The following is a 14,899-nucleotide window of genomic DNA, read 5'->3' as shown; positions in this document are numbered from 1 at the left end:
AAATTTCCTTCCAAAACTTGAAAATTCTGACCAAATTACCCCTCTTCTTATTTCTATTTCTTTTACGGTTTACCCACCCATCTCTCTCCTTTCCACTCTTACCCCATCTTCTTCAGCTTGGTTTTTTTTTTCTTCCACATTAACATACCATATTGAAAGTTCAGTTATCTTCCTTTCTTCTTTACTTTCATTGTAAGACTGTAAAATTTAATTGACCCTTAAAATTATGAACATTCAAGAACAGGCAGCAAGAAAGAATCGGACTAGTCAACAGTCAAAGGAATGGTCTGAGTTCTAGCCCTTGAATCCCCACAATTTGATAGAATAATCTGATAGCCTGACACAACAGCTACAACAGCCGTGGAGCGCACCATATCCGAGGCCACAACTTCTGTTATGACCTCGGTATAGGCTCTCCTAAAGTCACTAGAGAATGCATCCACTTGTTTTGCCCGTCGATTCCTTCCCTACTCAACTCCTATGTTATAACTTGATGCATCCTCCTAGCACAGAAGTCAGCAACCTGTCAATATAAAGGTGTTTAGACATGAGATTTAATATGAACCACCCAATATAGGCAGAATGCATACAACCATTTGCAGATATATTTATTGGTGGGAATTAGGAAATGTAGCAAGTAATTATGCAGTTAGGCTAATCACATAGCTCGAGATTCGGCTTTTCTAAAAGTTTCCGAGAAGGTGTAATGACGTACCGTCTATAATAATGGGTGAACTATGTCATATTCTTGGACATCAAATTCTTGGACAAGGGATTGTTACTAACCAAGTCCAAAAGTGTGTCAAAAGAACACAACATTAACCACCACCACCACTACTACTACCAATTGGAAGAAAACCGCCAGCAACACATACGATACATAGGGGTTTACTTCGTGCGCAGAGGTCAAGCTCCCTAAGGCCGAGGTGGGCTAGCGGATAAGAGATCCAGGTATTAAGCAAGATGAAGGAAATTATCATACGATACATAGGGGTTTATTTCGTGGCTGGTGAGGTCTAAATCGAGAACAGACTTAATAACAGTAGCAATAGCAGCCTAGACAATCCTTAGTACGTAACGGGCTCAACAACCACAATAACAACAATAACAACTACAGGAACAGTTTCAACAGCCTCAATACAAAATAACAGTACAACAGTTTTGACAAATTTTCACAAAAAAACTAAGGAATAATTAAATATCATGTTCAAATACAACAATATCCAAAACCAAGGAAACAACTCAATAAGATGATAAAACTGTCCATGAATATCGCCACACCGGGCATTTCACCGGTTGCACATTCCACTCCTCTACTAAGGGTAAGAATATGCCTCATGGGTTTATCTAGGCCTTGTTGTACTTGTATCCAAGTCCCTTTGTGGTTAGATTTCCCACTGTCATTTTGCTTCACATCAACTCCTCACAGGAAAAGTGGTAATAGACAATAGCCTTAATAACTTAGCTCAAAACAGATTGCTTATGTGATTCATTCGATATCAACACATCCAAAATATCCGAGAAGAAGATTATTAAATCTAACATTTGGTTCAAAATAAATCAGTTGCAAGGGTGTACTGTAATTGATAAGAAATTGCAGTCAAGGAAAAATGACTTGAAAAAAGATTTTTTCTGTGTATGAGGAGAGTTAATAGAAAAAATGGTTGAGCTCATTAAAATCAAGAAACATCTCTCGGCGGAGATAACCTTGGAAAGGAAACGCATCAATCCCATCCAACTTAAGATGTAGGTTAGCACGTCTTGAACGGAGCAGACCATCTTTCCCAAATGCAATCAATGTAGGATATTTATCCTCCCACTCCAAGAACAATTGCTTGATATTAACATGCTCTGAATGACCAGACGGAAAAGGAACGCTCAGCCATGGCATTTTATAATATCGTTCATCTACTATTCCACGTGGCGCACCATAGCTGATAAACACAACTTCAAACTCGGGATCTTTGGCCTTTAATTTTGGGTACCAATTAACAAGCTGGTCGTAGACTTGTGCGATGGGAGTGGGATCTAAATAATCAAGGTAGAGTATGATATTCCTTCCAAGCAGCTCAGACACGGGAACTCGATCCCCATCCTTGTCAAGGACATAATAGTTATGTTCCTCAGAGATGATCAACAGTACTGACTCTAGTGTTACTGACCTTAATTTGGCAAACTTTCGATCTACAATGCACTCTCTAGCAAAGGGATACCCCCTGATCCCGTAGCAGCACATGACTTCTAACCCTAATTTCTCAGCAAATGAGTTATTAGGTCCTAGAATAATCATTTTATCATTTCGGTGGTAGTAGGCGCTAAATAATCGAGACAATCTCCGGCTTACTTTGTCATTAAAGGGCAACACCCACCAAGATATCTCATGCTTTACCAATGCTTCATTGACGCGACTTTGGAGCCACTTAACAGGTCCCGCAAAGGGCATGTATACCATCACTATCTCAAACTCGAGCCCCTTAGCTTTACATTTCTCATGGAAGAAATTAATTGTTGTTAAATATCCCCCGTCATAGCACATGTATAACCCCACAACCTTGTTGCTCAAATCTAAAACAGACATACATCCATTCTCGTCATCACTTGACCAGAGATAATCAGAGGTATTTAGGCAGAGGAGTTCATCAAGGTTCATATCATTAATTCTTAACCTCGATTCCCGGTCCTCCATGGAAAGCGAGTAAATTCTCTCAGCAGTAAAAGGAAATGTAAGAGCTCCATGGCTTTTGAATAAAGAGTCCATAGACGACCCCTGTTGTAAAACAGTTTGTTTAGGATCCACAATAAGAGTAGTCGGCCACTTAGGCAACGCGCAACCCTAGCGACTTGGCAACACAGTCACGAGACTGCGAGTCCCAAAAGGGTATGGCAAGGCAACTGCAAGGGAAGGCAGAAAAAAAGTGTTGGAAATGAGGCTCATGGTTAGCCGAATCACGTCTCATCTTAGCAACCATGACCATCTGAATTTCATCTCTCCTTTCAAGAATCAAGTGGGTATACGCAGCTATAATATCCAAGCATTTGTTGGCCTCATAAGAATCCGCCAACATAGGCACAAAGAAACAACAAACAATGATGTATTTCCCGCGAAGGGTCTCGACTAGAACACGTTCACCATCATTATCATTTCGTACAAGGTAATCTCTACTACCATTGCTAGTTAACATGGATATAACATCAAATTTCTCACCAACCTTGACAGGTCCAAAGACGGGTATATCATTATCATTTGGGTATTCGGGTTCTTCTTTCTCGAAAGGCTTTACAAAACGATCATGATCAGGTTGCGAATCATGGTTGCGTAACTGTAACTCTGGTGGAATGTCTTCCTCATCTTTTTCCAACAAGTAATTTAGGACTATAACCTCGTTTATAGGTTTATATGGTGGTAAACAAGGGAAAAACACTAATTTTGACTTTTTTAATTCATCCACTTCTTTTCGTATATCATCATCATTATTATCATCATAATAATAATAATCAGAATTTGACATCAAAAATTGGTTTCAAACTCCTTGTAAAAAAAAAAAAAAGAGGAAAATAAACACTTACAGAACAAATTGGAGTAAAGTTGGATTGTAGAGACCTTGTTTGTATATTTGGTGTGTGCTACAAATGCAGAGACAAGGACGATAAAGACTAAAGAGCTCTGATTTAGGGTTTCTTAATACCCCAAATCAGAACGGTATATAAATTATCGGCTCTGTTATACTTTTATAATGTCACATTGTCTATTTTCGATAAACTTTTATAATTATTTTAATCACTTCAACCCACAACAATACCCCACCTCACCCACTAATATATACGGATTTTCTAAAATGTGCCCTTAGGGCACATGTTAATAAGTTAATTAGAGAAAGTTTGTTGAGAATATTTCACTAATTATGGTAAATGTAAGTTTATACATCTATCATGATTTAATCTCAACAAACTTTCTATATTTAACTTATTAACATGTGCCCTAAGGACACATGTTAGAAAAACCCTAATATATATTTTAATCACTCCAGTACTCCACCCACAATATTTTACGTTATTTAACTCCTCTCCTTAATTCTTGTATCATCCATACAATGGGGCACTTATCTAGAATTAGAGGGTTATATTTTTTGATTTTTTGGGTTATTTAACAAATTAATTAGATTTTTGGGATTGGTTTCAAATTATTTGGGATCAATGAGTCCACGTCATCACTTTTTTTTTCTTTACGTTTTTAGGTAAAGTCGCTAAGGTCCCTAACGGCTTATATCCCTACTATTTTGTAGCAATCATGATGCAATTTTTTTGTTGGCAATGAAAGCCGCTGGATTCTCACTTCTCAGCGTCTTTGCATGTTGAATTCTAAAAGCTGCATGTTGCTTATTAGTTGCTTACATCATGATTGGAAAATGTCATCAAAAGCCGCTAGGGATCATAGCAGCTTCATTAGTTCGGTATTTTTCTAAAACTTACCGTAGCTACTCAAAATGGTAAAGATACAAGCCGCCAAGGATCTTAGCGGCTTTACCTAAAAACTGGAGAAAAAAATAAAAGCGATGACGTGGACCAATTGACTCCAAATAGTTTGAAACCAACCCCATAATCCTAATTAATTTGCTAATTTGCTAAATAACACCATAATCCTAATTAATTTGCTAAATACCCCCCCAAATCAGAACGGTATATAAACTATCGGCTCGGTTATACTCCCTCCTATTCTTCTACCTAACTGTCTCATTGTTCATTTCCGTCTATTCACAATAATGTCCCATTGTCTATTTTCGGTAAACTTTTATAATTATTTTAATAACTTTGATCCACAACAATACCTCACCTCATCCCACAACAATACATATTTTAATCACTCCACTCACAATAATACCCCACAATACCTTTCATCTCTCCAATTACCTTACCCCACCACAATACTTTACGTTATTTAACTCCTACTTAATTCTTGTGTCATCCATACAATGTGACACTTATCTAGAATAGGAGGGAGTATATTTTTTAGATTTGAATTTTATTAAAGAACTAGTATTGATGTTCAGCACCGCCCGACTTACGTTTATCACAAATTCTCATTTGTGAGTTGTGACGGCCGATATCCGTCACAAGCTTGTGACGGGTCAAATAAAATCCACATGAAAAGATAAAGACAAGTAATATGTGATTCTTTATGCATTCTACTCTTTGTCTCATACACCCATGTGGGTGATAGTTCACCCGTCACAAGTGAGACCTATTGTACCTTTACTTAGCATTTAAATTTATTTTCAATTAAATAAAAGGGTTTTTTGTCAAAGTTTGTCAAACACGACTTTTTGACCTAATTTTAACAACTTTCTGACCACTTGTAATAGGGTGACTTTCAGTCTATATTTGGGATAGAAACAAGGTCGGTTTGAGGTGTTCTTGGACTCGTTGGAAAGGTGGGAGTACAGACTTTTCAGGAGTTATCAACACGGTGGTCAAAGGTGGCTTTATGTGGGGTTGATTGGTGCGTAAAGTAAGGCTGGTCAGAGAAAGGGCCAAGAACACCTCAAACCGTCGAAGGAGATGTATGCGTAACAATATGAAAGAGCTTCATCGATAATAGCTCGCTCAGAAATATACCCTTCTGGACGATACCTATTAGATGTGTAATACTTGTAAACTTTCATCAATCTTTCAAATCAATAGTGATATCTCAAATACACTGGCCCGAGATACAGAATCTCTCGGACTACGTGGACAGTCAAATGAACTATAATAGTGAAAAATGAGGGAGGAAAATATATTTCAAACTGACAAAGACTGGTGACGACGAGGTCCTGCAAAGAATCCGCTTCATCGGGCTATACCAAAGTGTGTAACCCTGCCAGGTTACTGTAGATACCCAGTATCTGTTGAGTCTCCAACACACACCCGATGATTATCGGACTACAACATGCTTAGGAATCGCAGCGTTTGATCGACAGTTTGTGTATAACTTTGCGTCGGAAAATAATACGATTTCGAAAATGAAATATTTCAAAACTTTTCAAAAGTACCTGGAGTGTTTAATGCATGACGATGGGGTCACAATGACACTAACTAGAGTCAAAACCGACACCGGACCAAAACCCAACTCAAAATTCAAATCCCGACTCCAACAACGAGTCAAACCGAGTCAAACACAAAAAAACAAACCATTCAAATGCTTCTATGTTAAGATTTCCCGGAATCTTACATAGTCAAGTACCAAAAATGTTCATCCAAATCCTAGGATAGAACAAATCATGATTGCATTCGTATGATAGTGACAAGACACCTCGAAGACGTGCGACATGGCTCGCGCCTCTTTGAGCAGCCCAGGTGGCCACGTCGCTCAAAACTCACACAGCCACTCATTCTCCTATAAATAACCCTCAAATGCCATCATTTGAGAGTTACGCAAGTGTCCGCCCCCTCTTTTCTCCCTTAAAATTATAGATTCGACTTTCTAAGTCACAATCAGACACGTGTTTACGACCTACCGATCGTAAACACAAGCCTTACACATTGTTTGGTACCGTCATCGTGCATTAAATCACTTGACCGACTATCTCGACCACTACACCATCACTAAACTTAACAAAACACTCTTTTTAGAATTAAATAAAAGGGGACACGAATACAAATCTGCCTATTCTTAACCTCCTTTACGGTTAGGGGACACGAATCCGTGATCCACAAGTACGTCAGTCCGATCCTGTAGAATGTAGTAGGCCAAGAATGAGGTGACGACGTAAGAAAAGGAGAAAAATACCCATACCTACCTAGGATTTCAGACTGATATTGCATCTAGTATGTATGGTACCATAATGATCAGATTATCATTAGAATGACGTACTCGTGAAGAGTAATTATTTATTGAGTTTCAATTTTAAGTTGGTTAAAGGATCCATATGGATGAAGCTATCAGTTGAAATGTTTGTTTCTTGGGTTTTTAATGGGAATGACAAACATTGAGAAATTAGGCTACACCGTCCTTCTCATTGTAGAATGTTGTGAGGTTTCCAACTTTCGGCTCAACTTTTAACTTGCCTCAAAACAGGACATTTTACAGAGAGCTTGATTAACATGGATTAATTTTCATTTGTCATGTTGGGAGCAATGTTGTCAGGATCGAGATTCTACTTTGGATCGATAGAGTAGGTAGAATCGAATCGGTAGAATCGGATCGTAAAATCGTAAGATTCTACAAACTAACTAAATACAGCTTTTTTATTTGGTAAAAATATAAAATTGAAGATTAATATACATATTTATATTTATTAATATTTATTCATAAATTATTGATGAATAATAATTTTTATGTCATTGTTAGGAACATATTTTTACAATTTATACATAGATTCGGATTTTACAATTTCATTATATAAAATATATATTTATGTTTTTTCATAAAACTGGATCGTAGGATCGTAAAATTGTAGGATCGTATTATGATCCTACCTTTAGAAATTTTAAAATGAATAGAATCTTAAGATTCTACAACCATAATAGAATCGTAAGATCTAGGATCGTCAAGCGTTTTTAGATCGTAAAATCGTAGAATCGTAAGATCGAATCGAGATTTTGACAACAATTATTAGAATATGGGTACCGTCTTATATGGTAACCATATTATTTGATTAGCATTATATTAGTGGCTAGTGTATATTGTGAATATTTGGTGATAATTAGTTACCATAGAAGTAGGAGTATTTTGTGCATAGTCAAAGATATGACCTAGCTAGCTTCAGTATATATGCAGGAAGGATGTATTACGTTTCATCATCAAGAATAATAAGAATATTCTACTCCAATGCTTGTCTTCTAGTTTTCTCATGGTATCACAGAGCTAGAATTTGATTCGAAAACACACATACACATAATTTTTAAACACCATGACAGGTGAAAATAAATTGAAAGGAACTAACAGTGGTGGTCCAAAGATCATCCCAACAACATCGCCTCTGTATCTCCACCCTTCGGAGAGTCCAAACCTCAATGTCACACAAATTGTATTCAATGGAAAAAATTACGATTTGTGGGCAGAAGCAGTTAAGAACGGGTTGGATGTGAAAAACAAATTAGATTTTTTGGAAGGAAAAGTTGTCAAACCCGAATTAGAAGGAGGGGAGGAGACTGTCGAAACTGTCGCGTGGCGGTAGTGCAATGCAATGATACGAGCGTGGTTACGTAATGTGATCGATGAGAAATTACATCCGAGTATCACATTTACGCAACCGGTGGCAGAGATTTGGGAAGAATTGCGTGCTAGGTATTCTACTGGCAACGCACCACGAGTTCATCAATTAAAAGCCGATCTCAGCGAGTGCAAGCAGGGGAGCGACACAGTAGTAGAATATTATACTCGACTCAAAACTATATGGGATGAGTTGGGAAATTATAGCAAAATAAAGGCTTGTACTTGTGGAGCGGCTAAATCAATCACCCAAGAACGAGAAGAGGAGAAAATCCACCAATTTCTTATGGGATTGGATTCCAGATTATATGGACATGTGAGGACAAATTTATTAACGGATGATCCTATTGTGGATTTAAATCGGGCCTATGCTATTGTTCTCAGGGAAGAGACGCATGCCTCAATCACGAAAAACAAGGAAGATCGAGTGGAGGCAGCCATGGCAGTTCGAAGTACTGGAGGACAAGGCAGGAATTGGAGTCAAAAATCTGAGAATGAGGACGCAGACCCACCACCACGGTGCTCTCATTGCGGAAAGTATTATCATACTGAAGAAAATTGCTATGATAAGCATGGATATGATACTGTGATAGCACGCGGAAGAGGACGAGGAAGGCGAGGCTCTGGCCGTGGCAATCGTGGCAGAGGAAGGGGCCGCAGTCAAGAGGCTCACCAAGCGAATGCTGTCAGTAATTCTTCTGGAACAAAAGAATCAGGTTCGACTCAACAAAGCTATTCGTTTACCAGTGAAGAATTCGAGCGATTGAAACTATTGCTCAAAGGAAGCCCCGAAGGAGATGACAAGTTGAAAGGTATGAAAGTGACTATTGATGTTGAATGGATGTTAGATAGTGGATGTTCCCATCACATGACAGGAAAGCGAGAATTGTTGGAGAATGTTTGGGTCGAAAATGGGAGTTCAACTGTGAGCCTACCCGATGGCAGGAAGGTTGAAACAAAAATACATGGCGAAATCAAATTGAGCGAGAAATTCGTGTTGAAGGATGTTTTATTTGTACCAACCCTTACTTGCGATTTAATATCCGTTAAGCAATTAATTTGTGAAAATAATTGCACAGTAACATTTCATTCCGATTTTTGTGAAATACAGGACCTGAGTACGAGGATGATGATTGGACGCGGTGAGCATCGTCATGGGGTGTATTACTACAAATTGGAAAAGGAAGAAGTAGTGGCTCGAACTGTCGTCACAAAGGAAGCACGGTTGTGGCATAAGAGGCTCGGACACCCATCCAAGAGTATTTTTCTTAGTTTTTCTGATTTAGTTGGCAATAATTTACATTTGACATCGGATACAGTTTGCGATTCTTGTTGTAGGGCAAAACAATCTCGTGCGCCTTTTAAGTTGAATAATAAACGGTGTGATATTTTGTTTGGTTTAATACATTGCGATATTTGGGGACCGTATAAGGTTGCTAGTTTGACAAGGGCCCATTATTTTTTGACCATCGTTGATGACCGTAGTCGAGCCGTTTGGGTTTACCTTATGAAAGATAAAAGTGAGGCTGGTTATTTTATGAAAATTTTTTGTCAAATGATAAAAACCCAATTCGAGACCCATGTTAAGCAAATTCAAAGCGACAATGGTACGGAATTGTTGTCGGGATCAATGAAGCAATATTATGAGGAAAATGGGATTTTATTCCAAACTAGCAATACTGGTACACCCCAACAGAACGGTCGGGTTGAGAGGAAACACCGTCACATATTAGAAAAAGCTCGTGCCCTACGTTTTGAAGGAGGGTTACCCTTACATTTTTGGGGGGAATGCATTTTGACCGCTGCTTATTTGATAAATCGAACCCCTACACCGTTGTTGAATGGAAAAACTCCATTTGAAATTCTTTATCGAAAAAGGCCAAATTTTGAGAATGTGAAAGTGTTTGGATGTCTATGTTACGTACACAACAATGAAAAACCGAGAGATAAATTTGAGGAGCGTGGAACACGATGTATTTTTATAGGATACCCGCATAGTAAGAAGAGATGGAAGGTTTATGACCTTAAGGAGAAACGTGTTTTTGTCTCTCGAGATGTTAAGTTCTATGAGCATGTTTACCCATATGCGACTATTGATGACAGTAATTCGAAATTGCATACTGATGAGTCATTAAATGAGAGGACTTGGGTAGACAGGGGGAGTGTTGATGAGGGTGAGAGTGATGATACATTACCAGACATGACTGAAGTCGTCCCTGACAGTGGCGCAATCGGTGATGCGAATGTGGAAAATGAACTTTCGACAAAGTGGCGAGATAAGGGAGACTGCATTACCAGTGACAAATGCTGATGGGCAAAACAGAGATGACAGAATGGGTCGTGGAGCTCGAGAAAAATATGAGCCAGCATGGAAAAAGGATTATTACTGTAAGTCAACAAGAGTAATCACCCCGAATCAAGATGCGCACCGCACACAGTCAGCTTCCTCTACACCAGGTACTCGTTATCCATTAATCAATTATGTTACTAATGATTATTTTTCGAAGTCACATACCTGTTTTCTTGCCAAAAGTGATAAACATAAAGAACCAGGCTCATACCGTGAAGCAGCTACAGATGCGAGATGGCGTGAAGCAATGGCAAAGGAAATTAATGCTTTAGAAAATAATGGAACTTGGCGAATTGTTGAATTACCGGAAGGGAAGAAAGCAATAGGGTGTAAATGGGTATACAAGATAAAGTATCATGCGAATGGAGAGATAGAACGATACAAAGCGAGACTTGTAGCCCAAGGTTTTACACAAGTTGAAGGCATTGATTTTCATGAGACTTATGCGCCGGTTGCGAAGATGACCAGTGTAAGATGCTTACTTGCTGTAGCCGTAAAGAAGAAGTGGATTATTGAGCAATTAGATGTCAACAACGCCTTCTTGCACGGCGACCTCGAAGAAGACGTGTATATGAAGATTCCACAGGGATTTGAAAGAGACAAAGGGAGAAAGGTATGTAAATTACTGAAATCTATTTATGGTTTAAAGCAAGCTTCGCGAAATTGGTTCGCGAAATTAACTGAGTCGTTGAAGAATTATGGTTTTGTTCAATCAATGGCGGACTATTCATTGTTTACATTACACCGAGAAGACGTGTTTATTGGCGTTCTAGTATACGTTGATGATATGATAGTGGTCGGAAGTGATCGAGCAGCCTGTAACAATTTCAAGAAATTCATTGACAAAAAATTTGAGATTAAAGATTTGGGTAAACTTAAGTATTTTCTTGGGATTGAGGTGGCTCATGGAGTTAATGGGTTATTTCTTAACCAACGAAAATATGCCATAAACATCGTAGAAGACAGTGGTATGGCAGGTGCGAAGACAGCTTATACTCCTATTCAAAGTCGGCATAATTTAGGACTTGCAAAGGAGCCTGTTTTGAAGGACATTATGAAGTACCGAAGACTCGTCGGCAGATTGGTCTACTTGACGATAACCAGGCCCGACCTTGTGTACTCTGTTCATGTGTTGTCGCAATTCGTCAACGAGCCCAAGAAAGAACATTGGGATGCTGCTTTGCGGATGGTTAGATATGTTAAGAGGAATCCGAGTAAGGGAATCACACTCAATGCTAGTTCGGACTATCAACTACGTGGCTTTTGTGACTCGGATTATGCCGGGTGTCCCGTCACCAGGAGGTCATTGAGTGGGTATTTTGTCTCGATTGGAGGGTCACCAATTTCTTGGAAGGCGAAGAAACAAGTTACGGTGGCTAAATCAACGGCTGAGGCGGAGTATAGAGCCATGGGATCGGTTACAAGCGAATTGTTGTGGCTGAAGTCGTTCCTCGTATCACTTGGGGTATTTCACACGAATCCCATGCTCATGTTTTGTGACAATCAAGCTGCACTTCACATTTCCAAAAATCCCGTGTTTCATGATAGAACGAAACACATTGAAATTGATTGTCACTTTGTCCGTCAACATTTAGTGTCCAAAGTGATCAAAGCGCATCATGTGCCGAGTAAGGAACAAATAGCGGATTTGTTCACTAAAGCTCTTGGAGGAGAGTCATTTGATCACTTATCGTACAAGTTGGGTCTCGGTTTGCCCCGTGCTCCAACTTGAGGGGGAGTATTAGAATATGGGTACCGTCTTATATGGTAACCATATTATTTGATTAGCATTATATTAGTGGCTAGTGTATATTGTGAATATTTGGTGATAATTAGTTACCATAGAAGTAGGAGTATTTTGTGCATAGTCAAAGATATGACCTAGCTAGCTTCAGTATATATGCAGGAAGGATGTATTACGTTTCATCATCAAGAATAATAAGAATATTCTACTCCAATGCTTGTCTTCTAGTTTTCTCAACAATGATTGGGAAGAATATAGAAAAAAATAGACATACCTGTTGTATTGGGTTTAAGCTTTTCCATGATTTGTTTGGAAATATTCCATGCGTGACATATGCACTCATCTTTGTTGCTCCATGTACAGCCAATACTTTCTACTACATCACGTTACAGGAAAATCAAACATGAGTCCATACTCCACGCTATAGAGAAGCATTTCGCAGCAGAGAGAAATAAAGAAACAACAATAGCCGGTTTAAGTTGTCAAGGTAAAAGATATTTCCAAGTTCTGTAATCCAGTTAATGAAATCAAGATCAAGCACCAGACGGCATAAGCTAGGGGCAAAATGAGCCATTAGACAGAGTCGAAATATATTTGACAGTTCATAAAGGGCAGCCTGACAAATTTGGAAACTTGGATGCATTAATAAGGATAATTATAATGATAAATATTGTTGATGATTGAAGAATGAATGTTTATGTATCTGAGGGAAAGTTGTGATGAATGTTCTTACGGCTAAAGTTACTTTACATGCTATTTATATACAACAACAAGTGTGAGGCAGCAAACAAAAATAAACCACATGAGAAATGGGCCTAAAACATTAGATATTCAGATCATGTGCCGGAACATATATAGGGTCTTGTACCAATCCTAGACAAGTGCTTATCACGTGTCATATGCTCCAACACCCCCCCCCCCACCCCCACCCCGCGCAAGCTTGAGGATATGGTAACATGCCAAGCTTGTGCAGAAGTTTCCAATTTTGTCTTGAAGGTAAAACTTTGGTGAAAACATCTGCTAGTTGTGTGGAGGTAGGAGTGTATTTCAGTTGAAGCAAACCATCAAGGACCTTATCCCTAGTAAAATGAAAATCTAACTCAATGTGTTTGGTCCTCTCATGAAAGACAAGGTTCTTAGCTATGTGGAGAGCACTGTGATTGTTACAGTAAAGACTCACAGGTTGAAGATTATGAACACCCATGTCATCTAGAAGTCTAACCAGCCATGTAACCTCTGCTGCTGCCTGGGCCATGGCCCTATATTCAGCCTCAGCAGATGACCTGGAAATGGTGGTTTGTTTCTTACTCTTCCAGCTGATGAGGGAGCGGCCAAAGAGAACAAGCCATCCTGTGATGGATCTCCTGGTCACAGGACAAGCTGCCCAGTTAGAGTCCGAAAAGGCCTGGAGAGTGAGTGTGTCAGAACCCTGCATCATGATGCCTTGCCCACAAGTTCCCTTGAGATATTGTAACACATGAGAAATGGCCTGAAAATGAGAGATTCTAGGTTCTTGCATAAATTGACTTACGGTTTGGACAACAAAGGACAGGTCAGGCCTTGTATGGGTGAGAAAATTGAGCTTTCCAATCAAGGTTCTATAATAGGTAGGATTATCATATAATGCTTCGTCAGATTTATCAAGCTTGCAGTTAACAGGAAAAGGGGTGATACTTGATTTAGAATGCATCATGTGAGCATCATTTAGAAGATCAAGGGTAAATTTTCTTTGAGTTAGGATGATCCCTTGTGGAGTGTAGGTAACTTCAATCCCAAGGAAATAGTGTAATTTACCCAGATCTTTTATCCCGAGAGTTAAATTGAGCAGATGTTTCAAGCATTGATTTTGGATGTATTGGAGCCCGTGACCACTATATCATCCACATAGACTGCTACTATTGTAATGTCACCTTTGTCCCTTTTTATGAATAAGGAATAGTTATTTTTGGATTGGATAAACTTGAATTGATGAAGGAATAGACACAACTTTGAGAACCACTGCCTTGAAGCCTGTTTGAGGCCATAAAGGGATTTTTTCAGCTTGCACACCTTTGCATTGGGATTAGGTATGCCATCAGGCATTTTCATGTACACTTATTCTTCAATATCCCCATGAAGGAAAACATTGTTGACGTCCATTTGGAAGATATCCCAATGTCTGTGGACAGCAACACATATCATAGCTCTGATGGTAGTCATTTTAACCACTGGAGAGAAGGTCTCTTGGTAATCTATCCCTGCCTTTTGACCTACAACCTCTATTACTAGTCTCGCTTTATGCCTCTTCAAGGAACCATCAGCATTTAATTTGACTTTGTAAGCCCATTTAGAAGATATAACCTTTTTTCCTATGGGCAAGTAAGTGAGAACCCATGTGTCATTAGCTTGAAGTGCCTCAATTTCCTTTTTCATTGCTTGGACCCAATGAGGATCTTGGCATGCTTCATTTTAGCTGGTTGGTTCAGAATAAGCCAGTTGTTGATTGATGATGTATTGAGCATGGTTGGAAATGTCGGAAAAACTCACTAGATTGCACCAGTGTTGAGGAGCCTGCCAAGAGAGTTGGGCAATAGTGTTGTCTGTGCCAGGAAGGCTAACCTCATAATCTTGAAGA

General features: G+C 39.0%; 2 protein-coding genes across 2 annotated transcripts; both read right to left on the bottom strand.

Moving 5' to 3' along the window:
• Nucleotides 1–1,648: 1,648 nt before the first annotated feature.
• LOC141589666 (putative nucleoredoxin 1-1) lies at nt 1,649–2,758 on the bottom strand. The gene has a single exon (XM_074410298.1). It carries the CDS (start codon nt 2,756–2,758, stop codon nt 1,649–1,651), a length of 1,110 nt encoding a protein of 369 aa, XP_074266399.1.
• An 11,621-nt stretch (nt 2,759–14,379) lies between these two features.
• On the bottom strand, nt 14,380–14,697 carry LOC141589664 (putative mitochondrial protein AtMg00820). The gene has a single exon (XM_074410297.1). The coding sequence runs from the start codon at nt 14,695–14,697 to the stop codon at nt 14,380–14,382; it is 318 nt and encodes a 105-aa protein (XP_074266398.1).
• Between the last annotated feature and the right edge of the window lie 202 nt (nt 14,698–14,899).

The sequence above is a fragment of the Silene latifolia genome, chromosome 7 (assembly GCF_048544455.1).
Source record: "Silene latifolia isolate original U9 population chromosome 7, ASM4854445v1, whole genome shotgun sequence".
NCBI lineage: Eukaryota > Viridiplantae > Streptophyta > Magnoliopsida > Caryophyllales > Caryophyllaceae > Silene > Silene latifolia.
The sequence above is the reverse complement of the archived record's forward strand: the minus strand, read 5'-3'. Positions and strand labels throughout refer to the sequence as shown.

Coding starts and splice junctions, on each gene's coding strand:
- LOC141589666 (XM_074410298.1), bottom strand. CDS start 2,758: ATGGACTCTTTATTCAAAAGCCATGGAGCTCTTACATTTCCTTTTACT.
- LOC141589664 (XM_074410297.1), bottom strand. CDS start 14,697: ATGAAAAAGGAAATTGAGGCACTTCAAGCTAATGACACATGGGTTCTC.